General features: G+C 41.2%; 1 protein-coding gene across 1 annotated transcript in view; it reads left to right on the top strand.

Moving 5' to 3' along the window:
- Positions 1-12,447: 12,447 nt before the first annotated feature.
- LOC115138264 (WD repeat-containing protein 43) overlaps positions 12,448-27,672 on the top strand; it is a 47,186-nt gene continuing 31,961 nt past the window's right edge. The window contains exons 1-7 of the mRNA XM_029674941.2: positions 12,448-12,689; positions 13,862-13,996; positions 15,225-15,346; positions 15,983-16,103; positions 21,131-21,249; positions 25,464-25,566; positions 25,981-26,045. Coding sequence (XP_029530801.1) covers positions 12,483-12,689; positions 13,862-13,996; positions 15,225-15,346; positions 15,983-16,103; positions 21,131-21,249; positions 25,464-25,566; positions 25,981-26,045 — 872 coding nt within the window. The 5' untranslated portion in view covers positions 12,448-12,482. The remainder of the gene's footprint in view (positions 12,690-13,861; positions 13,997-15,224; positions 15,347-15,982; positions 16,104-21,130; positions 21,250-25,463; positions 25,567-25,980; positions 26,046-27,672) is intronic.

The raw sequence follows: 27,672 nt of genomic DNA, 5'->3' as shown, positions 1-27,672 counted from the left end.
TTAGGCATTCATCCATGTTTCTCAAACGTTACATTTCGAAGTTGAAGGGTAAGTTTAGGCATTAACTCTGAATGGTTAAGGTAATTGTTAAGGTTTGGGATAAGTTTAAAAGAAAATGTTACTGCTGGATTTGAATTTGGAACCTTTGGCATCTGAGGTAAATGCTTATGCCCATATGTCATCCCCATCACCCTAGCAAAACCAGAACCTACTTGAACTTAACAGTACAGACCAAACTCTTACTTTGAGCTGCCCAGGAGGAGGCACGTAATCCGCAAACAATTGAGGGACACAGCGACTGAATTTCAGTAAGTCAATTTAAATTAATCTGTTTCCAAATAAATAATAAAACTGAACCATGAAAAGGTACCCATAGTCTTATTAGAAGACTATTCACTTGTCTTAAGCTGAGAAGACTAGAGCAAGGGTGAGTAATGGTACCATGGAATGCCCCGCAGACAGTTGCCTGTAGGCATTTAATGAAAAGGGGTCTACGTGGTCTGCAGCCACTACAAATAGCACAAGGTGTTATTGAGCATGTGGTGTTATTTTATATGTATAGCAAGTAGCAACAAAATAACCATTGAAGATACATGTGACATGTTTCAGGAAACTAGGCGTATGTTGCACATCACTTCACAGGAAAGCCATTTGAACTCCAATTTCAGAGCACTCTTGTCTGTGTGCTAGAGTGCATGATATCTAATGAGTATACGAATGCTCAACACCCGTTGAATATGGCCAGTGTCAGTAAACGCGGGCAAAAAAGCATAATTAAATTGTTTCCAGCAGCACAGTTGTGGTCACCAACGCCCAGGATAACATAAAACAGCCTAACCAGCTCTGCTTGGGTGAGTAAAATGGTCAGAGTGAGCTGTTCTCTCATTTATGTCTGGAAGTAGCTAGCAAGCTAGCCAACATTAGCCAGTTAGCTTGGGTGCTTGACTGCTGCTGTGTGCTCTGAACGCTTCGAGAGTGAAACGCTCTGAATTTACAAACGGACAATCTCACAGAGCTCTAAGTTAACGAATGCCACGAGCTCACTCTGAGCACACTCTGGTACTCCAGATTGAATTTATGAACACACCGTAGTATAAACCAGCCTTAAGTCTTGAAATCTTTGGATGTTTAGTACATGTCCTCACGTGTGAATCCCTAAACAGATGGATGGGGCTAGGGCTTAAGACGGTGTGAACAATGCTGAATGGGTGCAGACAAAGACGAGCTCTCAGTAGGTGTGCCAAAAAATTCAAGGGCCATTTTCTCAAAGTTTCAAATTGATCAACTTTCAAAGCAGAATTACTTTCCCATTGTTCCTCAACTACAGTGTATGATATACCATTTTCTAGCTCTGAGTCTCTACCTTTATCCAATGTAAAAAAAACTATTTTGCAACATAAGACCGAATCGAGCCAGTCGGTCAAATATGGTCAAATCAAATGTTATTTGTCACAGTGAAATGCTTACTTACAAGCCCTTAACCAACAATGCAGTTAAGAAAAATACCAACCAAAAAAATTGAAGTAATAAATAATTAAAGAGCGGCAGTAAAAGAACAATAGCGAGGCTATATATGGGCGTACCGGTACAAAGTCGGAAGCACCGGTTAGTTGAGATAATTGAGGTAATATGTACATGGAGTTATTAGTGACTATGCATAGATAGAGTAGCAGCAGTGTAAAAGGGGGGGGGGGGGCAATGCAAATAGTCTGGGTAGCCATTTGATTAGATGTTCAGGAGTCTTATGGCTTGGGGGTAGAAGCTGTTTATAGAAGCCTCTTGGACCTAGACTTGGCACTCCGGTACCACTTGCCATGCAGTAGCAGAGAGAACAGTCTATGACAAGGGTGGCTGGAGTCTTTAGGGCCTTCCTCTGACGTCGCCTGGTATAGAGGTCCTGGATGGAAGGAAGCTTGGCCCCAGTGATGTACGCACTACCCTCTGTAGTGCCTTGCGGTCAGAGGCCTAGCAGTTGCCATACCAGCTGGGGATGCATGTGCATAGGAAGTAACGACAAGAGAATCGTTGAAGATGCACATGGAGTAATAATGGAGATTACTGAGTCTATAGGCATTACTGGGAATTGTCTATGTGGTCTGGGACCACTGTAGTCTGGGACTGCTGCGTGTGTTTGGGAATAGTACTAAGTGAATGTGGATGTGAGAGTTGTCTGAGTGTGGAAAGGACATGTTAAGCTGATTGGAATTTGGATAAGAGATATTACTATCACAGATCCAGCAACACCTCTCGCTTACAGAGGTCGGAAAAATATAAAATGCACGTTTGCTTATTGGAGTAGTGGTTACAATCCGGTACATAGCACAGAATGATCCTTTCTTCTGATCAATGAAGAGACCTAAGGTTAGCTAGTTAGCTACAAAGGCCAGGTAAAAAAAATGCGAGGGTAAGCTAGCTAAGTATTTAGAAAAATGCTAAACAAGAATACACGCGAGAAATACACAATATAAATTATTTACACGAGAAACTAAAAATGATATCTACTTGCTAAGTTACTTGCTACTTGTCGATGAGTTTGCATGGAGAGATGTGCCTTGCTACAGGATGTGTAGTTCTGTATGATAGCCACATTAGCAGCTAGTTAGCATTTCATTTTTGTAGGGTGATTACAGGTGAAAAATTTATAACAGTTACCTTTTCCGAGAGAGATTTGCACAGGAATCAAAACATTATGCCAAAAACAGACCTTATATGAAGTAGTTCTAAAATCCCCTTCCGTGTTTTGTGGTACTTAATTCCAATGGATCGAGTTCTCACCGAACCGGTTAATACATAAAACATTCTCCATTCCGGATGCGAAGGTGTCGATTTCCTCCTTAACACGATTTATTGTCAAGCATAGTGTAGAGAATCATTGTACCATCTAAACCACTGTGAAATATTATTTCCATTAGCAAAAATATTGTATTTTCAGCTGTTTGAAGCTGGTGTACAAAACCAAAAGTAAACAGTGCACATAGAACTGATCTACCGCTTCTTAGACTTGCTTTCAATGAAAAATCTATAATATAAATTTCTATGTGAATTTGGTCGGTCGCCCAAAAAGTTACATATGCCAGCTTTAAAATGGTTGAAACCGCAGTGAGAGATATTTGGGCGTCAACTAAACCAAAATGCAGACATTGTTTTTCCATTGGAATTTGGTTGGGCTTTTAGATGGTTGAAAGCATAGCAATAACACGCTGGATAATCAACTAACTTTTGGCTTTTTGTGTGGGTGAATATAGGTTGTAATCTCATTGATCAACATCTCAACCAAATATTACTCAACTATCCATGTTGAAATGACATGGTGTACCCATTTTTTATATATATATATATCTATCTATCTCTCCACCGAGGCACATGCCTAGTTTACATGATAGTATTACAAAAATACACACTATATATACAAAAGTTTGTGGACACCACTTCAAATTAGTGGATTCGGCTATTTCAGCCACTCCTGTTCCTGACAGGTGTATAAAATCGAGCACACAGCCATTCAATCTCCATAGACAAACATTGGCAGTAGAATGGCCTTACTGAAGCTAAGTGACTTTCAACATGGCACCGTCATAGGATGGCACTTTTCCAATAAGCAAGTTTGTCAAATTTCTGCCCTGCTAGAGCTGCCCCGGTCAACTGTAAGTGATGTTATTGTGAAGTGGAAACGTCGAGGAGCAACAATGGCTCAGCCAACGAAGTGGTGGTCCACACAAGTTCACAGAACCGGACGCGCATAAAAATTGTCTGTCCTCGGCTGCAACACGTTCCAAACTGCCTCTGGAAGTAACATCAGCACAATAACTGTTTGTCGGGAGCTTCATGAAATGGGTTTCCATGACTGAGCAGCCACACACAAGTCTAAGATCAACATGCGCAATGCCAAGCATTGGCTGGTGTGATGTAAAGCATTCCGAAACTTGGACTCTGAAGCAGTGGAAACGTGTTCTCTGGAGTGATGAATCACACTTTACCATCTGGCAGTCCGATGGATGAATCTGGCTTTGGCGAATGCCAGGAGAACTGTAAAGTTTGGTGGAGGAGGAATAATGGTCTGTGGCTTTTTCACGGTTCAGGGGTAGGCCCCTTAGTTCCAGTGAATGGAAATCGTAACGCAACAGCATACAATGACATTCCAGACAACTCTGTGCTTCGAACTTCCAGACACCTCACAAGTCCTCAACTGGCAGCCTCGTTAAATAGTACCCTGAACAGGTCAGGGTTCCATAGCCACAGGCAGAACAGTTTAAACTGGAGCAGCAGCACATCCAGGTGGACTGGGGACAACCAGGAGTCATCAGGCCAGGTAGTTCTGAGACATGGTCCTAGGGTTCAGGTCCTCCGGGAGGGTAGGGAGAGAGAGAATTAGAGGGAACATATTTCAAATTCAGACAGGACACCAGATAACAAAAAAAAACATTTAGGAGCCCTATTTTAACAAAATGTACACGACCAAATCATGGCTGGTGCCAGTGATTTTTTTTTTGTCTGGAGCCCTGCTACAAGGGGAATACCCTTCATATGGACAAGTTCTTATATTGTAGTGGACAATGATGAGAAGAGTGTTTGTGTGACCAAATGCAGGCTACTGTGCAACTCACTATTCAGGTAGGATGGAATTTGGGAAGTTAAGGTCCAAAATGTGTATTTCGTATTTATAATTTGTTTTATCCTTATTATTGTAGGCCTATTTATTATTCAAAACCAGTTCTTTAAATATGCAAAAAGTGTTGTTTCATTCTGTTGAGACATTTGTTGGCAAAATTAAGTTAGATTTGTCTTTTTAATTGTGTGCTCCATATTTAGTTTAAGATGGGTTATAAAGTAGGCCTGTTGTCAAAAAAATATCATCAACATATTGCTATCATTTGTTGGGTAAGGTATTTTCCCTATAAACAATGGTTTGACTGACTTTTGATATTATCCTAATAAAGTTGAAAACCTTTGAAGGTTTGGTTTGGTGTGGTGTGGCTATTAGCCTATTATACTGCAGGCCTAAAACATTTCCTCATCTCAAGTCAGTTGAACTTGAGGTGAGGAAATGTTTTAGGCCTCCCAGAGTTACTCCTATAATCTAACAATATCATGCTTATCTTTTTAAAAAATATTTGAAAAGAAAATGTAAGAATTCATCCTTCTGTATGCCTATATAGCAGATGCAGCCTATCTGATAAGTTTAAAGAAATTAATATCGGTGGCATGCTGCCGGCATATCGCTCTCTCTCTCTCTCTTCTGGGGCTAGGCCTAAGCTTGTCTTCCTTGATCATTTTTAAAATGTATATAATACAGTGAACGCCTAAGCCTATAGGCCTAGTGATGCAAATGCCCTGATGCTCAAAGCTGAACCTTGAGGTGGACAATTATTGTTTTAGGGAAGTAAAAAAATACATGTTTACTAAGTCGTTTCAATTAGATAATTGTTATATTGTCTAATTAGGCCTCATTTGTTATGCAGCTTGTCAGACCATGTAATGGTTGCTGCAACCATTCATTCACTGATTCCATCCATTAATATGATTCAGTTCTTTGATAGCCTAAAGCATGGTTGCTTTCCAATGTCAGAGCATGTAAGTGGGCGAGTGTGGAGCGAGGAGCAGAGCGTAATTGTGTTGATTTTTAAAAATGTTGTTGGCCTTCTCTCTATTTTGTTTCCCTTATCACTATTCTTTCAGTTGGGCCTTTTCTGTTGTAATTATTTAGCCTGCCCCACACACAGTAGCCTATATCTACTTGATATTCTACCTTCTAACATAAGGACATGTAGTTTTTATTTTGAAGGACTACAAAAGGCAGAAAAGGATGTTTTAGGTAGGCAATACATAACACTTTTGACAGTAGCCTTTCGTTTTTCTAGGATTAGAAACACTGTAATATAAATAAATTTAATTAAGCTACAATATCATGAATTAATCAGAAATAAGGTCAGTATCAGCTTCTTCTCATAAATAAAAGGCATTAAATATGCTCAAACTACAGCCATGAATGTCATGCCCTGATCTGTTTCACCTGTTCATGTGATTGTCTCCACCCCCTCCAGGTGTCACTTATTTTCCCCAGTGTATTTATCCCTGTGCCAGTTCGTCTTGTATGTTTAGTCAAATCAACCAGCGTGTTTTTCCCGTACTCCTTTTGCTAGTCCTCCCGGTTTTGACCCATACCCCTTCAATTATTCCACATTTTGTTGTGTTACAGCCTGAATTCAAAATGGATTAAATATATTTTTATCTCTCATTAATCTACACAAATACCTCAATGACAAAGTGAAAACATGATTTTAGAAATATTTGCTAATTTTGTGCCCCCGACCAATCAGCCTGTTACCAACCCTTAGTAAACTTTTGGAAAAAAAGTGTTTGACCAGATACAATGCTATTTTACAGTAAACAAATTGACAACAGACTTTCAGTACGCTCATAGGGAAGGACATTCAACAAGCACAGCACTTACACAAATGATTGGCTGGGAGAAATAGTTGATAACAAGGTTGTGGGTGCTGTTTTCTTAGACTTCAGTGAGGCTTTTGACATTATCAATGATATTCTGCTGCTGGAAGCTCGAGCTAGCACCCAGAACTTCGTGGAGGACGACTTCGAGATGAAAGGCACTTTTGATGCGGCAACCAGGAGTTTCCGATTGGAAAGGAGTCAAAGGACTATGTTGAAGCGCTCCTCTTGCCCCTCCAATGCCTTTCCCCTCCATTGCAACTTTTTTCAAATCATCATTAAGAGTTTCATCATACAGCCTTAGAATGTATAACATATCTAAACATATTGCCCAATGTTTGTATCACAACTAAAGTTGCATAAATAACTCTAAATTAAGCATATAGAAGGACCTGTTTATTTGTTAACCGCTCAACACAGAATGCGCATGTGCGCTCTCCCTCAGAAATCGTTTGGAGAAAATATCCTTTCTATTTCATTTAGCTATATATTAATTGTGTTCCTCATACTATAAAAATGTTTTGAAAATATATTTAACCATAACTAGGCAAGTCAGTTAAGAATACATTCTTATTTACAATGACTGCCTACCCCGGCCAAACCCTAATGCAGATAACTATGGGACTCCCAGTCACGGCCGGTTGTGATACAGCCCAGGATCGAACCAGGGTGTATGTAGTGACGCTTCTAGCACTGAGATGCAGTGCCGTAGACAGCTGCACCATTCGGGACTGCTACAGAATTCTCAGCAAATCTTGTCTGCTAAATTAACTAGTGTAGCCCACCGCCATATGGCATAGCCAGATCAGGGCCTAACATAAGGACAACTCAGAGTAAGCTATTCTAGTGACATAGACTACATTTTCTTCATATCATGTTTCTTTAGACCGGTCTAAAATAACTAATGGATTCATTGTGATGGTGTAGGCTATATTAAATGTATTTATTAGACATTTTAAAATGTTAAATTACCAGCTGACAAAATGTTATGACTGCCATAGCTTCTCCCATAACCTTTTGACTTTATAGTGTTCCCAGAAAGCATGGATTGAGTCATTCTTAGTTTTACACTTAAGACATGACTCTGCTGTTGTGCTGTATAATTTGTTTATTTTGCCTCTTGTATAACACATTCAAAGTGATGTTTATTTGGATGGGTGAGGGAGAAATAACTTGTATTATTGGTCACCACCTGGATTATGGATGTCGCCATGACATGCCAATTAGCAAACACAACGTCAAGCCGGTGTAAATGACCGGTTGTAATCAAAGTGCATCCCACAGGGTAGCAGTTGCTTCACCAGGCATCTAATTCATATGTCGCTTGTGGCAGTGCTTAATTTATAAATCGTGAGATGCCGGCACAAACAGTGACCACAAGAGGGGGGTGTTCTGAAATGCTTAAATTTATATTCAAGTATTGCATTCATATCATTGCATTTGCGTTGTGGCATAGAGCAGTAGATGCGAGGCACTGACAGAAGTTGCACGGGGCGTACATTTTTTTGTAGCATAATATCTGGGAAGATGTTAGCCTTTTATTAATGCATTTTATGTAATTTAACATGACTGGAGACTTTGGCTGAATTTTTGTTCATGCCACACAAAGACCAAAATGGCAGGCTACTTTGAAACTGACAAATTGAGAATCTAAGATCAGTAAAAACGACCTTGTCTTGAATCCATCACTAAGCCTAGGCCGAGGTGTGTGGCGACATATTGTCAGCTACAATATGAGGAGGAAATTATAGTCCTAAAAATGCATTCCAGTTTCACTGACTCACCCAATAATGCTCAGCTCACTCGTTGGTGATGGCCTATGCACTCGTGCAAAAAGCCTCTCTCTCTCTCTGTCACAACCTGATCTGTTTCACTTGTCTTTGTGATGGTCTCCACCCCCCTCCAGGTGTAGCTCATCTTTCCCATTATCCTGTGTATTTACACCTGTGTTCTGTTTGTCTGTTGCCAGTTCATCTTGTTTGTCAAGCCAACCAGCATTTCTCATCCTCCTGGTTTTGGACCCTTGCCTGGTTTTTGACCAGTGCCTCCTGGTTTTGGACCCTGGACCCACCCACCTGACCACTCTGCCTTCCCCTGTACCTTTGCCCCACCTCTGGATTACTGACCTCTGCCTGACTTGACCCTGAGTCTGCCTTCTGTCATGTTCCTTTGACCCTGTGGCTGTAATAAACATTGTTACTTCGACACGGTCTGCATCTGGGTCTTACCTTGATTCCTGATACTCTCGCTCTTTTGTAAAACAATATTTGGAAGTTGATCAAATATGTTGGTGGCCAACCGCATAGAGTCTACATAAATGATTCAGTGCAACGCTTTAGAGTTGAGGCTCATGTCTCTCAGAGCAGAGCGGGGGAGAGATCACAGAAAGTTAATCTCATTCTAGTAATGTGAGAAATACTGATGCGCTTCTCACACAGCCATCCCAAACATATACAGTTGAAGTCGGAAGTTTACATACACTTAGTTTGGAGTCATTAAAACTAATTTTTCCAACCACTCCACAAATGTCTTGTTAACAAACTAAAGTTTTGCCAAGTAGGTTAGGACATCTACTTTGTGCATGACATAAGTAATTTTTCCAACATTAGTTTACAGACAGATTATTTCACTAATAATTCACGGTATCACAATTCCAATGGGTCAGAAGGTTACATATGTAACGGATGTGAAATGCTAGCTTAGTTAGCGGTGGTGCGCGCTAAATAGTGTTTCAATCGGTGACGTCACTTGCTCTGAGATCTTGAAGTAGTAGTTCCCCTTGCTCTGCAAGGGCTGTGGCTTTTGTGGAGCGATGGGTAACGATGCTTCGTGGGTGACTGTTGTTGATGTGTGCAGAGGGTCCCTGGTTCGAGCCCGGGTATGGGCGAGGGGACGGTTTAAAGTTATACTGTTACATTGATGCTGTTGACCCGGATCACTGGTTAGTACTTTGCGGAAAAGGAGGAGGTCAAAAGGGGGGTGAGTGTAACGGATGTGAAACGCTAGCTTAGTTAGCGGTGGTGCGCGCTAAATAGTGTTTCAATCGGTGACGTCACTTGCTCTGAGATTTTGAAATAGTAGTTCCCCTTGCTCGGCAAGGGCCGCGGCGTTTGTGGAGCGATGGGTAACGATGCTTCGAGGGTGACTGTTGTTGATGTGTGCAGAGGGTCCCTGGTTTGGGCGAGGGGACGGTCTAAAGTTATACTGTTACACATACACTAAGTTGACTGTGCCTTTAAACAGCTTGGAAAATTCCAGAAAATGATGTCATGGCTTTAGAAGCTTCTGATAGGCTAATTGACATCATTTGAGTCAATTGGAGGTGTACCTGTGGATGTATTTCAAGGCCTACCTTCAAACTCAGTGCCTCTTTGCTTGACATCATGGGAAAAACTAAAGAAATCAGCCAAGACCTCAGAAGAAAAATGTAGACCTCCACGAATCTGGTTCATCCTTGGGAGCAATTTCCAAATGCCTGAAGGTATCACTTTCATCTGTACAAACAATAGTACGCAAGTATAAACACCATGGGACCACGCAGCCATTGTACCGCTCAGGAAGGAGATGCGTTCTGTCTCCTAGAGATGGACGTACTTTGGTGTGAAAAATGCAAATCTATCCCAGAATAACAGCAAAGGACCTTGTGAAGATGCTGGAGGAAACGGGTACAAAAGTATTTATACCCACAGTAAAACGAGTCCTATATTGACATAACCTGAAAGGATGCTCAGCAAGGAAGAAGCCACTGCTCCAAAACCGCCATAAAAAAGCCAGACTACGGTTTGCAACTGCACATGGGGACAAAGATTGTACTTTTTGGACAAATGTCCTCTGGTCTGATGAAACAAAAATAGAACTGTTTGGCTATACTGACCATTGTTATGTTTGGAGGAAAAGGGGAGGAGGCTTACAAGCCGAAGAACACCATCCCAACCGTGAAGCCCAGGGGTGGCAGCATCATGTTGTGGGGATGCTTTGCTGCAGAAGGGACTGGTGCACTTCACAAAATAGATGGCATCATGAGGTAGTACAATTTTGTGGATATATTGAAGCAACATCTCAAGACATCAGTCAGAAAGTTAAAGCTTGGTTGCAAATGGGACTTCCAAATGGACATTGACCCCAAGCATACTTCCAAAGTTGTGGCAAAATGGCTTAAGGACAGCAAAGTCAATGTATTGGAGTGGCCATCACAAAGCCCTGACCTCAATCCTACAGAACATTTGTGGGCAGAACTGAAAAAGTGTGTGTGAGCAAGGAGGCCTACAAACCCAACTCATTTACACCAGCTCTGTCAGGAGGAATGGGCCAGAATTCACCCAACTTTTTGTGGGAAGCTTGTGGAAGGCCACGCAAAAGGTTTGACCCAAATTAAACAATTTAAAGGTAATGCTACCAAATACTATTTGAGTTTGTAAACTTCTGACCCACTGAGAACGTGATGAAATAAATGAAAGCTGAAATAAATAATTCTCTATTATTCTGAGACTTCACATTCTTACAATAAAAGTGGTGATCCTAACTTACCTAAGACAGGGAATTTTTACTAGGATTAAATGTCAGAAATTGTGAAACTGAGTTGAACTGTATTTGGCTAAGGTGTATGTAACCTGTATGTAACCTTCCGACTTCAACTGTACTTTTGTTCCCACATGTACTTCCTGTATTAATTTGCTGTTTATTAAAATAAAAAAATGAGTTTTGAAAACACCTTTCTTTCACATTGAACACATATCTCAGCCTATTTTTCATAATTTAGATTCTAACCAAAGATATATAACTAATAGAAATGGCATAGTCGGTGAACTGTGTCTGTCTTATTTTCTTCATTCGCAGTTTAGCCAAAACCACGCCCCGTTATTCAGAGAGCGGTTATACTTCGCTCCCATTGGCTGGCTAGCGTTGTCTCGCTCAGGCATCAGCGCAGAGACAGTGGCCTTCAAGGTAAGGATGGAAAGTGTCATTTAACAATTAGCTGCCGATCGGAATGCATTCTATTATTATCATGTTTGGGAACATTTGCCATTGGATTTATTTTCAGACTTAAAATAAGTTTTAAAAATGTTTCAGAACTCTGCTGAATTCCCCCAATTGAAGGACAGTTAGCATAGGCTTACTTAACGTTACCAGCTCGGCATTTTAAGTTATCATTAGTAGTCAATTATCAGGTAAAAACGTGCTTATTATTCAGAATTTCCCAAATATTTCTAAGCTAATCATTCAGTCGAATACACTATGCAACAGCCATTGAATCTGTCTGTAATAGTTAAGGTACGTTAATGGCTAGCTATGTCCACGACATTATGTTATTATATTTTGAAATACAAGGGCAAATTTGATTAATAATTGACTGACATTTCGCGCTACGTGGTATTCACTTCCGGACTTGGAGAGCGCTCATAGCGTTGTACAACACCTCTCTGAATAACGGGGCGTGATTTTGGCTTAATTACGTTGGGAAAAGGGAATACGTGGGTGGATTTGCCGAATTGTAAGTATATGTATGTCCCTTAAGGTCCTTGTGTAATTGTAATGTGATATTGTACTCCCTAGTTCGATTGTCCATTGTTTAATCTATGTATTCTTGCATTCCCTCATGTGCTTTATGTATTGATTTGTTGTTAAGAAAAAAAAAGGGTGGACTTGCGGCTATTTGCGAGTGTACCATATAGAAGCAAAGCAGGAAGTAATATCCAATAACCATAGAACTAAAAGCAGGAAGTACACCCATCAACCTGTAATGTGATTTGTTGAATGAACTCAATTGCCGTTACAAAAAATACATTCCTTTGCATGAGCCACATCAGTTAGCGTCCTTTGAATTAACATTCTACATGACCAGGCAGCCATTGAGAACGTACCCATGAGTTTAACAGTCAAACTGCCATGGTTAGTGGTTCCAACGTTCCAATTTCTATCATTTTAACCACGCCCCAATTATCTCACAGTAACCAATGAAACTGATGCGCCAACGCGCCTGCTCTGTGGATGATAACACGTGGTTCTTGGCAAGGAACGCAGACATTGCTTCAACAATGGCGGACGGTGGATGCAATCCTTCGTTGCGTCTACCCTGCGTTTTCTCTCCAAAATCACGCCAATACCTAGCTTCATTTGCCCAAGATGGCAGACTCCGTATATGGAACACAGATAGTAAAATACTTCATCAAGAATACGTGCCTTCAGCCCACTTGAGTGCCACTTGTACCTGCATAGTTTGGGGACCATGCCGAATCGCCAAGGTATGTTTGGGCGATGTATAGCCATTAGGCCCGGGTGAGCCTGCTAGGAGATCACTTTGTAATAACTTGATAAAATGTATTTATGAAAATATTTAATTTATTAGATGTATACTTGTGAAGTATCATCTTTAGTCGTTTACCATTATATTGTGTGGACTGCCTAGCAAAGTACTTACCATGTTAGCTTCGTTAGCAACGAACTAAAGTCCGTTACAGCAACTGTCCTGTAGGACGCACATGTTTTTCGCACGTGGTGGTTGCCCCAAAAATTTGCCACAGGTCTCTTTTTGAAGGTGTCATGATTCTTATCAAAAAGGGACTTTTCAGTATAACAAATGTGTATATAGGGACCACCAGAAAAAATGAATTGATTTCAAATACGAACACGTTAAATGTAGCTAGCTATCTCGTTAGCGAACCGTAAAGGGTAGTTAGGTTAGCTCCTCTAGTTAGCTAGCTATTCACCGTATATGACGCAGATTCAGATATCCAAATCCTCATTTTTACCACCTCAATGGTTTACTTTATAGAAGTTAACCATAACACAGAACAATACACGACTGACTTAATTATTTTAATAGCATTGAGTTTTACAAAATAAGTTTGACTCCGTGTAAAACGGGCTTTGTAAATACATTTGATTGACCATTTCCTTAAGCACTGACAATTTACCTTAAGTATGCATGACAAAGTGCATTATACCCCCAATCAGCATTCCACGGCCAATATTCCTAGTCTTAAATTGTCACTATAAACTCTATAAAGAACAACCGGTAGGAAAAAAACTTTTGGTTCGTTGTTCAACCTTTAAACCCAACTAATTATTTGGTGAAAGGTGTTCCTGGAACCGGAAAGAACCAAATAACCCATTGTAAAAATGTATCCTACCTAGAACTACATCTAAAAGTGTAGCTAGATGCTAGCCAATTGTCTACATGTGGCATTGTGGGATTTGTGACCATAAGTCTTTGACAACAATATACTTTTGTGATTTAGGAGATGCTTGTTTTGATGTCTCATTATTTTGGATTCTTGTTAATTCAAGGTTTAAACTTCGACGCTATGGAAATTCAGACCACCCATAGACGAGGCCTTTGAAAAGGATAACTGAAGTCCTGTGTCAAAGTCAATAATAAAACGTGATTGACTTAAACTGTATTATTTTACTTCAGGAGGGACCTCGGAGGAAGAAGAGGAAATCAGAGGCAGGGCATGTGGAGGATTTGGCGGATCTGTTGGCTCTGGGAACGGTGGCGGGCAGCATTATCATTTACAGCGCAGTGAAGGGGGCACTGCACTGCACACTGGTAAGGACTGGGATGTAGCATGACTTTCATTGCCAATTTGGGAAGTACCAAAAATCGTATTCAGCTCAATGTTGCTTGCGCAATGCAACTAAATGGTTGACTTTGTGGTTGAACATGGTACTTGAAAAATATGTATTATACATTTACATTACATTTAAGTCATTTAGCAGACGCTCTTATCCAGAGCGACTTACAAATTGGTGCGTTCACCTTAAGACATCCAGTGGAACAGCCACTTTACAATAGTGCATCTAAATCTTTTAAGGGGGGGGGGTGAGAAGGATTACTTATTATATTATATTATTACTTATACTTATTATTATAGAAGACTGCAGTGACAAGTCACGGGTTAAAGTTATGTCACTGCAATGGATTTCTATAAAATGCATTTTTGGAGAGGTTATTCTTTTAGGTCAGTGTAGATTGGCGACAATTTCACTGTTCCCTTAAAATCAGGGTCTGATTTAGACCTGGGACACCAGCTCTGTGCAATTCATTATTCGGTAGGACAGAAGCAGCAGGCTCCTGACCTTGTAGGTTAAGAGTTGAATACCCCTGAAATGGCCCATGCATGGTCCAATATGTTTAAAATAAGTGAAACATTTTAATAGTTAGTTATTGGGCCCATTTCTGGAGGTGGAAGTTATGTTTTAGATGGTGTCCGCATCCTTTTATTTGGTAACTTGAGTGGAATGTCTAAGTCACCAGAACTTAGCTTCTCAGTCCTTTAACATATCAATTAACCTGGGGAGGACCCCACATCTTCTAAGCAAGGGGACTGGAATTGGTCACACTCACAGTTTAATACATGTACAAAATCAACATTTCCCTAAAATCTTTCTTACATGAATGGGGAGGTTAACTTGGGCCCCAGACAATTGAGCTGAGATCGACTTAAAGAAAAATTCCAAGCAAGAAACTCCTAGTATTTGTTTCATTTGTCCATTGTTGACAGTCCCTAATTGTTTAGCTTGTCAGCCCTTAACTTTTCAAGAGATATTTATTTGAAAATACATCCCTGTATGATGTGTTCATTTACAGTCATGGGATTTATTTTGTAACTTAACAATTACTTTTTAGTCATCAACCTTGCATCTCAGGTAATATATAATTATTATTGAAATGTCTGATACTGTCTTTATCCAAACTGTAAACCATATGAATTTATTTGGTGTGAAATGTTCTTTCTCATTATTAAAGCTCATATTTGGCCTCTGCTCCTTCCCAGGATGGAGGTCACAATGGGGGAGTGAACTGTGTTGAGTGGCACCCCGAGGACGGCCTGCTCTACAGCGGCTCAGACGACTCCTACATCGTAGAGTGGGACCTGCAGACAAGCAAGACCCGCTGGTGGGTACCTTCCCTTTCTGTGTTTGTAGAAATCAGTCACTCAAAGTGGTCTAAATTCAGAAGGTATTTCTCTGCGATAGTCTATGGCTTAGCAGTAACACCTTTTTAGGAGTTGAAAGGTCTGTCCTCCACCACAGGTTTCCCTCGCTGTAGGAATCAGTTTGTTAATACCAGACTACATTCACAATCAAAGTGCATTTGAAATCTGTTATGGTGCGTCAACCTGATATTTCTAACTTGTGTAGATTTTGATATCCAGGAGAATAAGAAAAAACATTGGTCTAGCCACTCAAAGGCTATTAGACCTGGTTAGGTCAGGTGGAACTTTTGTGTAGAGTATAGAACAGTGGCTAACAGACTGCTTACAAAGGCAAATGTCCCAGAGCAATCAAAGCATCGGGAAGAATAGATAAGTTGTGCATCTGTATCAATGCACTTGGTGATTTAGAATTTCGTAAACTTTTATCTTGGGTGGTGTAGCTGTAATTGCCGCCGCCCCCCAGCAAACCTGTCCCCTGCCCATTGACACCCCAATCCTATCTTTTCTCTCTCCCACTCTCGTCAATAAACAATATGGTGGAAGGAATGGTTTCTTTATTTTATGGAAGACCCATTAATTGTCACTTTTCTCAACAGTAAGTGGAAGGCGGACCGTGCGTCAGTGACCAGTCTGTGTGTGAGTCCTGATGGCAAACTGCTGCTCTCAGCGGGACAGACCATCAAGATGTGGGACCTCAAGACCAAGGAGGTGTACCGGGTAAGTTAGTGGGACCTGTCCAGCAGTGACATGGCCCACATTCACATGAATTCATCATGATACTGTCCAGGGGAACTGACACCAAGGGCTCTATCCTCACCTTTTAGTTAATTTACAGTGCATTTGGACAGTATTCAAACACCTAGACTTTCTCCACATTTTTTTGCGTCCTTCAAAAATGGATAATTGTTTTTTTCCCACTGTTAGTCTACATACAATACCCCATAATGACAAAGGAAAAACAGGGGTTAGACATTTTTGCAAATGTAAAAATTTGCAAAAATATTAAAATGTACATATTTTCAGACCCTTTACTCAGCACTTTGGCATTGATTACAGCCTCAAGTCTGCTTGGGTATGAAGACAAGCTTGGCACACCTGTATTTGGGGAGTTTCTTCCATTCTCTGCAGACCCCCCCCCAAGCTCTGTCAGGTTGAATGGGGAGTGCTGCTGCACAGCTATTTTCAGGTCTTTCCAGAGATGTTCGCTCCGGTTCAAGTCCAGGCATGACTAGTCCTGAAGCCTCCTGCATTGTCTATGCTGTGTGCTTAGGGTCGGTGTCCTGTTGGAAGGTGAACCTTCGCCCCTCTCTGAGGTCCTGAGTGCTACTGAGCAGGTTTTCATCAATGATTTTTGTACTTTGCTCCGTTCATCTTTCTCTCGATCCTGACTAGTCTCCCAGTCTCTGCCGCTGAAAAACATATCCACAGCATGATGCTGCCACCCATGCTTCACTTTAGGGAGGGTGCCAGGTTTCTTCCAGATGTGACTTTTGGCTTTCTGTCCAAAAAGTGCAATCTTGGTTTCATCAGACAAGAGCATTTTGTTTCATGGTATGATAGTCCATTGGGTGTCTTTTGGCAAACTCCAAGTGGGCTGTCATGTTCCTTTTACTGAGGAGTGGCTTCCAGGCCACTCCATCATAAAGGCCTGATTGGTGGAGTGCCACAGATGGTTGTCCTTCTGGAAGGTTCTCCCATCTCCACAGAGGAACTCTGGACCCTCTGGTTCTTGGTCACCTTTCTGACCGAGGCATCTCCACAGAGGAACTCTGGACCCTCTGGTTCTTGGTCACCTTTCTGACCGAGGCCCTTCTCCCCCGATTGCTCAGTTTGGCTGGGCGGCCAGCTCTATGAAGAGTCTTGGTGGTTCCAAACTTCCGTGTAAGAATGATGGAGGCCACTGTGTTCTTGAGGACCTTCAATGCCGAAGAAAAAAATAATGGTGCCCATGCCCAGATTTTGACACAATCCTGTCTCAGAGATGTACGGACAATTCCTTAAACACCATGGCTTGGTTTTTGCTCTGACATGGACTGTCAACTGTGACGGATCAATGGAAACAGGAAGCACCCAAGTTCAATTTTGAGTTTCAGAGAAAATGGTCAGGATAGTTGTGTATATATGGTTGTTGAACTCGGCAACTAAAGAAACGTCCTCCCTGTCAACTGTTTGTTTTCAGCAAAAGTGTAAATATTCATATGATCACAAGATTCAACAACTGAGAGAAACTGAACAATTTCCATGTGTCCCTGAACAGAGGGGTCAAAGGTAACAGTTAGTATCTGGTGTGGTCACCAGCTGCATTAAGTACTGCAGTGCATCTCTTCCTCATGGACTGCACCAGATATACCAGTGTGAACTGTTACCCCACTCTTCCACCAAGGCAAGTTTCTGGGGGGAATGGCCCTAGCCCTCCCTCCGATCCAACAGATCCCAGACCTGCTCAATGAGATTGAGATCTGGGCTCTTCACTGGCCATGGCAGAACACCGACCTTCCTGTCTTGCAGGAAATCACGAACGAGCAGTATGGCTGGTGGCATTGTCATGTCAGGATGAAGGATGAAGGGTACCATATGAGGGAAGAGGATGTCTTCCCTGTAACACACAGCATTGAGATTGCCTGCAATGACGACAAGCCCAGTCCGATGATGCTGTGACACACCGCTCCAGACCATGACGGACCTTAATAGTTACAGTACCCATTCCAGGGTTTTTTCTTTATTTTTGTTGTTTACTACATTGTTTAATAATAGTGAAGACATCACAACCATGAAATAACACATGGGATCATGTAGTGAACAAAAGTGTAAAGCAAATCTAAATATATTTAAAACCAGCTTCATGAGGTAGTCACCTGAACTACATTTCAATTTACAGGTGTGCCTTAAGTTACATTTAAGTTACATTTTCTCTGGGTGCCAGGAAGAGATGATTCTGGGGCCAGACCCTGGTCTCTACACAATAAGGACAGTTTGTACAGCAGATAGTAATATACAAATCCTAACCCTGTTACCCATTCCATACATCTGTCATGTAGACTGAAGGGGTTGTCTTTGTTATAAAAGGCCATGGTTTCTCTTGTCGTTGGGGTCTCAACGAATCACTTATGTTTGTTGACAAGCTCCATTACTGCAGTAATTAAATAAAGATGGTTTTGAAATGTAAGTCTGCTTTTTGGTTACAAAGTCCATATTATGGCAAGAACACAAATAAGCAAACATAAATAAATGGCAGTCCGTTACTTTAGCACCCCCATAGGTTGAAGAGGTTATGTCATTATTGGATAAAAAGACGTGCCGGTTTTAAGCGCAATATTTTGTCAGGAAAAGATTCTCCACTATGCATGGAATTGACAGCCTTGGAAAGACAAAACTCTGACGTTTCCAAAACTGCAAAGATATTATCTGTGAGTGCCCCAGAAATAATTTTACAGGCGAAACCAAGATGAAACTTCAAACAGGAAATTAACAGGATTTTTGACGCTGTTTACTAACGTGTCCTTATATGGCTGTGAACGAGCTTATGCGCTCTGCCGTTCATCCAAGATGTCTGCAGCATCGTGGCGTATTTGTAGGCATATCATTGGAAGATTGGCCATAAGAGACTACATTTGCCAGGGGGCTGTCCGGTGGCCTTTGTCTAAATTGGTGCGTAATTCCCAGTAGCATTCATTTTACCTTGCGATACAGAAGAAGGATACTTCCAGGAACGATACATCATTGAAGAGATGTGAAAAACACCTTGAGGATTGGTTCTAAACAACGTTTGCCATGTTTCAGTCGATATTATGGAGTTAATTTGGGAAAAAGTTCGGCGTTTGGATAACTGAATTTTCGTGTTTTTTTTTTTTGGTAGCCAAACGTGACGCACCAAACGGACCGATTTCTCCTGCACAAAAAATCTTTCAGGAAAAACTGAACATTTGCTATCTAACTGAGTCTCCTCATTGAAAACATCCGAAGTTCTTCAAAGGTAAATGATTTATTGAATGTTTTTGGTTTTTGTGAAAAATGTTGCCTGCTAATGCTAAATGCTAGTTTTCTATGGTAGAGAAGCATATTTTTGAAAATCTGAGATGACAGTGTTGTTAACAAAAGGCTAAGCATGAGAGCTAGCATATTGATTTCGTTTAATTTGCGATTTTCATGAATAGTTAACGTTGCGTTATGGTATTGAGCTTGAGGCTATGATAACGCTACCGGATCTGGCATGGCTCGACGCAAGTAGTTAAGACATGAAGCTCAGTCAATCTGGAAAATGTCAATAACTGAAATTATCTTAATGTGCAGTTGCTGAAACCATCAAGCGCTATGATGAGATGGGCTCTCATGAGGACCGCCACAGGAAAGGAAAACCCAAAGTTATATCTGCTGCAGAGGATAAGTTCATTGAGTTACCAGCCGTAGAAATTGCAGAACAAATAAATGCTTCAGAGTTCAAGTAACAGACACATCTCAACATCAACTGTTCAGAGGAGACTGTGTGAATCAGGTCTTCACGGTCAAATTACTGCAAAGAGACCATTAAAGGACACCAATAAGACGACTTGCTTGGGCCAAGAAAAACGAGCAATGGATATTCGACAGGTGGAGAAATGTAAAAATGTGTTTGCTTCCAACCGCTGTCTTTGTGAGACTATAGGTGAAAGGATGATCTCCGTATATGTGGTTTCCACCGTGAAGCATGGTGCTTGGCAGGTGACAGTCAGATTTATTTAGATTTCAAGTCGCGTTTAACCAGCACGGCAACCACAGCATTCTGCAGCGATACGCCATCCTATCATTTGTTTTTCAACAGGACAATGACCCAACACCTCCAAAAAATGTCATACTCTGATCCGGTGGAAACGTCAAAATAGGCTTAATTGGTTACTTATCCCGTGTGCAAATACAATGTTTCAAGTTCCTTGCAGACAGGCCTTGTGTAGGCAATGTGATTTGTGGGATATTTTTGTCTGGATTTTTATTTTTACCTGCAGACTGGTGTTATTTGTTGACTTTTATGTAGGCTATTTTTACATATTGGCAGTAATTCTTTAAAATAAAAGTATCATTTTAATTTAGAATGTATTAACCATATGAAATTGATTTTGAGATAATAAAAATATATATATATATATAATTGTTCCTCGTGCTGGCACGCAGATCAGTATAAATGGTAAGATGTCTTGGCATTCCGAATGGACAAGGTTGCGGACTGCTGCTATAAACAATTACCGGCAACTTCAAGAGCGTAATGGCAGTGTGCTAAGACCAGGAGCGGGAGGAGGTTTGGGTCGGGAGCACATTGTTTTTCTTCTGGGTTAGGTTATATTGATCTCAGGCTCCTTTTTGATTAATTTGTCACTTTGATTTGCAGTGCTTAAAGCATCATACAACCTCAGTAGCCTACATAGTTGGTTTTATTCAAACAGGTTGTCTATACTTGGAAAAATACATGTTTTAAAATTTCAACCAACCGATTGGCCGAAAGAACTGAAGAGTCTTGGTTGACAAATTGTGGGAGTGTTACCACCCTAGTACTGTTCCAGCAGTGTCAGATTTGGGTCGTGTTCAGTAGGTAACAAAACAGAAATGCAGAGGTAGTACCTGGACTTGGCCGATAAGAAAGCCTCTTCGTTGCAGAACATTTTCTGTTGTATTCTAATGAACACGTTCCAGAACAGTGATTACCTCAAGGAGGAGGATATTATTCAAATGCCCCCCTGTCTTTAAGATGTCTAACTCCCTCTTGTTTTCATCAGAAGTTCACAGGTCACTCCACAGCTGTGACGAACCTGCGCTTCGCCACCACGCGTCCCCTGGACAGCAATGGCCTCTACTTCCTGTCCGGGGCGGCCCACGACCGACTCATCAGCGTGTGGTGAGAACGGACCGCCATAATGCTTTCCTCAGTAGATCCATTATACACAGGGGTTGTTTTATTGTGTTCCATGTGATTTGAAGGAGCTCCTTTGTAAATGAGACCTGTAATTTGTCTCGACAGCCTGATTCTTTAAAGAATAGGGCTGTCAAATGATCTAAAAATAATTAGTCACAAATATTTGCTTGACTTTCTGTATTTAATCGCTATGAATCTGCTAAAATTTGGCCTAGAAGATTTGAAAAGCAGTGCATTGGGTTACAGGCATGCTTTGTAAGGGACATAGAAACAATCATCCTGATCAAAGTGCTCCCAATGTTTAAGTCTGCAGGTCCTTAAAGTCTTAAACTCTGATTTAGAGGCCTTAAGTCTTACATTTCACTTTCAAAGGTATTTAAACATGTGGCGGAGATAATTAGTGCTTCCATTTATATTGTGCCTCATCTTAATTGTTGCTCCTGCGGCAAAGAAAATCTACAAAATTTAACATAAAATAATACTTGAGGCGCACTAAGATGTTAGAGCTATCGACATGTGCGCCTCTGTTTACGTCAAGTGCGTGTGCCAGTGTGAGTCAGGCTGTTGCCAGAGGAGAGAACAAGGTGGCCTATACAGTTTGATAGACAACACTAACTACACCTGGGTTGATAAAGTGAAAATGACCTACAAAGACATTGCCCTCTTTCGGAAGCAATTTTGCTTATGTCAGTGATTAGGCTTCACAACGTTCCTGCAGATTTTTGGCTTTTTAAACAATTTTTTGGTCTGCATTAATGTGCATTAACCTGTTTCCTGCAATGACAATATCTGCCCTGTCCCTGTTGCTCTGCTGGCTCTCACTCTTGCTACCCTTTCCACCCATGACTGCACCCCTGCCCAGTTATGTGAAATCTATGAATTGGGGCCTAATGAGTTTACTTCAATTGACTGATTGTACTGTAACTCACAACAATTTTACTAAGTGTTGTATTTATATTTTTGTTCAGTATAATTGTTGGGAAGACCGAGGAATTCTGGCGCTTTGTGAACATTTTTTTTGTAGGACATTAGATTTATCTTTGATCTGTTGTATGGCTACCTAGCAATATCATATTTGGTTTGCAATCTACGAATGTGTTGAGTTCCGACCCGTGGGTGGTAAATGGTGGTAAATGGTGTGGCATAGGCTAGGCCCTATGCAAATATACACACAAATGCAGAGCAAAAAATATTTGTTTTTGTAATACTTCCAAGAGTTACTGTGTGTATTCTATTTTTTAGACCCACTCTTAGGACATTGTTAAGGTTACACTGGTGTGTTTGAGGAATTCAAAAGTCTGTTCAAAATATTATTTTTTTGTATAACTTATTTAACTAGACAAGTCAGTTAAGAATAAATTATTTTTTACAAAGATGGGCTACACGGGCCAAACCTGGACGACGATGGGCTAATTGTGCGCCCTATAGGGCGGCACAATCACGGCTGGTTGTGATACAGCCTGGATTCAAACCAGGGTGTCTGTAGTGACGCCTCTATCACTGAGATGCATTGCCTTAGACTCTTAGACAGCGGCCTAGCTCTCCAGATGGCCAGTTGCCCATATATTTGATACACTGAGTACAAAACATGAACGCCTTCCTAATATTGAGTTCACCCCACCTTTGCCCTCAGAACAGCCTCAATTTGTTGGGGCATGGACTCTACAAGATGTCAAGTGTTCCACATGGACGGTGGCCCATGTTGAATCCAATGCTTCCCACAGTTGTCGGGATGTCCTTTGGGTGGTGGACTATTCTTGATACACACGAGAAACGGTTGGGTGACAAACCCAGCAGTGTTGCAGGTCTTAAATCAACCCGGTGTGCCTGGGTTGATTTAACCTGTTGCTTCTACTCGGGACGCTTGCGTCCCAACTAGAGCTCTGGAAATGCAAATGCGCTACGCTAAATGCTAATAGTATTAGTTAAAACTCAAAAGTTCATTAAAATACACATGCAGGGTATCGAATTAAAGCTACACTCGTTGTGAATCCAGGCAACAAGTCAGATTTTTAAAATGCTTTTCGGCGAAAGCATGAGAAGCTATTATCTGATAGCATGCAACACCCCAAAAGACCCACAGGGGACGTAAACAAAATAATTAGCATTTCGGCGTTACACAAACCGCACAATAAAATGGAAAACATTCATTACCTTTCACCATCTTCTTTGTTGGCACTCCTAGATGTCCCATAAACACTATTTGGGTCTTTATTTCGATTAAATCGGTCCATATAAAGCCTAGATATCGTTATATGTAGACTGTGTGATAAACGAAAAAAACATTGTTTCAAAACGTAACGTCATTTTTTAAAATTCAAAAAGTCGACGATAAACTTTCACAAAACACTTTGAAATACGTTTGTAATGCAACTTTAGGTATTAGTAAACGTTAATAAGCGATAAAATTCATCAGGAGGCGATGTAAAGATCATTAGCTGTCCGTCTGGAAAAATGTCCGGCTAGAAACTCAACGAAAATATCCGGTCCTAGACCGGAGGAGATACGGTGCCCTGCATGTGTTTGACCAAGAAAAAACTCGAAGGGAAATGACAAGACTCTAGACACCGTGTGGAAGCTGTAGGTACTGCAACCTCAGTCAATTAATTGTGGTTCACCTTTATCAATGGGTTCAAGTAGCGCATGGATATATTTTCCCATTTTCAGTGATCAGTTTTTCCTGTGCTTTTCGATGTAAATGCCGTTCTGGTAAAGCCACAGCAGTGGTTTAACCAGTTTTTTAAACGTCTGAGTGTTTTCTATCCACACAGACTAAGCAAATGCATATACTATATTCCTGGCATGAGTAGCAGGGCGCTGAAATGTTGCGCGATTTTTAACAGAATGTTCAAAAAAGTAGAGGGTCGACTTAAGAGGTTAAGGTGCTTAACTTTTGTCTTGCCCGTTCACCCTCTGAATGGCACACATACACAATCCATATCTGAAATTGTCTCAAGGCTTTAAAATCCTTTAACCTGTCTCCTCCCCTTAATCTACACTGATTTTGAAGTGTATTTAACAAGTGACAACAAGTATGGTGTCTTGCATCTGGATTCACCTGGTCAGTCTGTCATTGAAAGAGCAGGTTTTCATAATGTTCTGTACATTAAGTGCAGTGTATATTACTATGGACTTTTTTGTGTTATCTTTATCGTATTGTGTCATAATACTAAGCTAGTATTGATATTGAAACCCAAATTCTGAAATGTGTTTTTGATTAGCTCCTTTAGGGTAGCCTCAACACATGCATATGGCCAACCCCATACTTTAGACATCTATAGCTTAGCCACAATGCTACTTCAGCCTAGGGATGAGAATGGTTATCCAAACGGACGTTAGTATTCGATTAGTTGCGGTAGTATTAATTGGAGAAATAAGCCTACTTTTAATGAGGCTTTGTCTCATTAAATCTGAAATTGCTACATATAAGTCAGCGGTCACATTTAGCTTTCAGAAATCTGCATTTTCAAAAAGCAGACTTAAAAACACAATCGTGTTATTTTTTGCTTCAATAGTGTTTAGGGGCATGTCACTAGTTTTTATTCACACAAAATACATTAGTGCTACACATTTGACAAAGTACTTCATCAGATGACAACCAAAGTGCAACACTATTTGGATAGCAACTGCACATAAATAGGCGTACAATGAAAAGGAAAGGTATTTTTTTGCCAAAACGATACATGGCCATATTTCTACAGTTTATAGTAGAAGGAATGGGGCCAGCTACATTTCCTAATGTTTTTCTTGAAGTTAATCTTGCATTTTGGAAAGTACTGGAGCAGAATCACGGAATTAGACCTTTTACATTCATCATTTGGAGCAAACCCTGAGTGAAGCCGAGCAGAATTTACACTAAAAAGCCTTTTTAGATCTGCGTTTCTTTCTTTTTCTGTTTGAGCAACGCGACCCCTGCAAGGATAGGCAGTGACATTTGATATTTTTATTAAACCGTTGTGAATTTGAGTGCACTCCATAAAGGTAACAATTAAAAAGATGAATATTTTCTTCCCTATTGTTATTAATGTTAACTTTTACATCCCTAATTAACAAATGTGTTTGTCAATTGATTTGTATTGGTCACTTGCTGCTAAGAACTCAAGGTTAAGTTTACAAATGAAAAAAGCAACGCCAAATGGCTCGTCTTTGGGCTGGTGTGTGTGCTTCATCTTCATGTCTGTCTATCCACCCCTTAGGCAAGTCCAGGAGGACAGCAATGACAAGAACTCGGTGGTGTCCTTCACCCTGACGGACGACCCCCAGCACATTGACCTCTTCACTTCCAACAGCAAGGAAGAGGTGAGTCGACCTTGCCTCACTGGAGGTAGGGTAGGGGTCCGTTTTACCTAACAAGTTTCAGTTCACCAAACGTCCCCCAGTGAAGGACCCAGGAGCACTGGCTGTGGAAGTTAATCTATATCACTCGCTCACTCTCCAACCTGCTCTCTCAATCGTCATCGTCTACTCCCTTCTTACCACACTGTGCCCTGACCTAATGGCCGTGAGATTGAGATCTGAGGGGATGGAGCGTATCCTCTGTAAAATAATAAAGGGGCTGTTGACTGAACTTGATTCACTGATAAGTGCCTACCTTGGTTCAAGACATTCCTTAGAAACTGTGGGTGTGCATTTGGGGTCTAAGGCAAGTTTGTGGTGGGTGATTTTGGGACTGGACCTCTGACACATGCCTAATGCTATTTCTCCTTCTCCTAGGCGGTGAGGCTGGCGGTTGTGTGTAAGGATGGGCAGCTTCATCTCTTTGAGCACTTTCTGAACGGGTTAGTCTCTAAAACCTTGTCCCTTCCTGTCACTGTGCAAGGCGGACTCTTCTTATTCCTCTAGCACAACAAGGATCATATCCTCATATTAATTTACAGCCATTTAGCAGTCAATACCAACACACCTTTCCCCTGTCCCTGGGCAAGGCAGAGTAGTTAAATGGCACTGAGTCTTAAACATTATCTGGCAGGGAAAGAGAGAACGTTCAATGAGGGAAAGGCTGGTTCTTGCTATGGGCACAGACGTATAGTAGTATGACAATTGCCAATTTCAGGAAAGAAGTGATGTTCATAGTAGGGTAAAGAAAATCCTTTGGCATCAAGTGACCATAAAATTGTTACATGGTAGTTAGACAGCGTAATTGGTGTAGTAGTTAGATTGTTATATAGTACTGACAGCTGAAATTTGATTTACTCTAATTATAGTGCTGGTACACATTTACATTTAAGTCATTTAGCAGACTCTCTTATCCAGAGCGACTTACAAATTGGTGCGTTCACCTTAAGACATCCAGTGGAACAGCCACTTTACAATAGTGCATCTAAATCTTTTAAGGGGGGTGAGAAGGATTACTTTATCCTATCCTAGGTATTCCTGAAAGAGGTGGGGTTTCAGGTGTCTCCGGAAGGTGGTGATTGACTCCGCTGTCCTGGCGTCGTGAGGGAGTTTGTTCCACCATTGGGGGGCCAGAGCAGCGAACAGTTTTGACTGGGCTGCGCGGGAACTGTACTTCCTCAGTGGTAGGGAGGCGAGCAGGCCAGAGGTGGATGAACGCAGTGCCCTTGTTTGGGTGTAGGGCCTGATCAGAGCCTGGAGGTACTGAGGTGCCGTTCCCCTCACAGCTCCGTAGGCAAGCACCATGGTCTTGTAGCGGATGCGAGCTTCAACTGGAAGCCAGTGGAGAGAGCGGAGGAGCGACACATTATTACATGGTAAACCAGTGTTTTCCACAAACGCATGGAGTAGCCAGCCAAATAGAAAAAGTAGCCAGCCAGATTCCCAAAATGTTTGCCGAACAAGCTTTATTTTGGTGGCCTCTGGTACATTCTATTGCTAGATTGGTATTTTCAACTAGCAACCAGGGTTTGAAATTAACACTCTACAAATGTGGGTAGGTTTTGTCATTGGTGGCTAAGAATGTATATTTCACCAGCCACGTTGGCAGGTGGTTAAAAAGAGCAAATCTCACATGATGAATTTGGTTGAATTGACAAAGACAGTGTGACATTATCTTGTTTCCTGGCCAGTTACATCGTTCTGTTCACATGCTAGGTTGCTTTTCAATGTTTGAGTTTGCAACTGTCTGCTGCTGAGACGACATTGCAATCTGAGATTTTTTTAATCAGACAAGCGCGTGCTGATATTATGACAGTAACTGCCTGTCCCTTAAAGGTCCCGCTGAACATATTTTCCTCAGCCCTCCTAGTGGCCAGTGATTTTATGTAGGTATACTAAAATCGGTTTGGGCTCAATTTCTACCAGCATGTCACCTGTTCAACAAGAGGCAAAACAACTCAAGATCACCTTTACTCCACACAAAGATTTGCCTTGCCCTCCATTTATCAAATCTGACAATGCTATCTTCCTGATTCCTGAACCGGCAAAGCATCAACACAGGACTAAGAT

The sequence above is a fragment of the Oncorhynchus nerka genome, linkage group LG12 (assembly GCF_034236695.1).
Source record: "Oncorhynchus nerka isolate Pitt River linkage group LG12, Oner_Uvic_2.0, whole genome shotgun sequence".
NCBI classification, from domain to species: domain Eukaryota; kingdom Metazoa; phylum Chordata; class Actinopteri; order Salmoniformes; family Salmonidae; genus Oncorhynchus; species Oncorhynchus nerka.
Note: the sequence above shows the minus strand (reverse complement) of the source record. Positions and strands in the feature narration are given on the sequence as shown.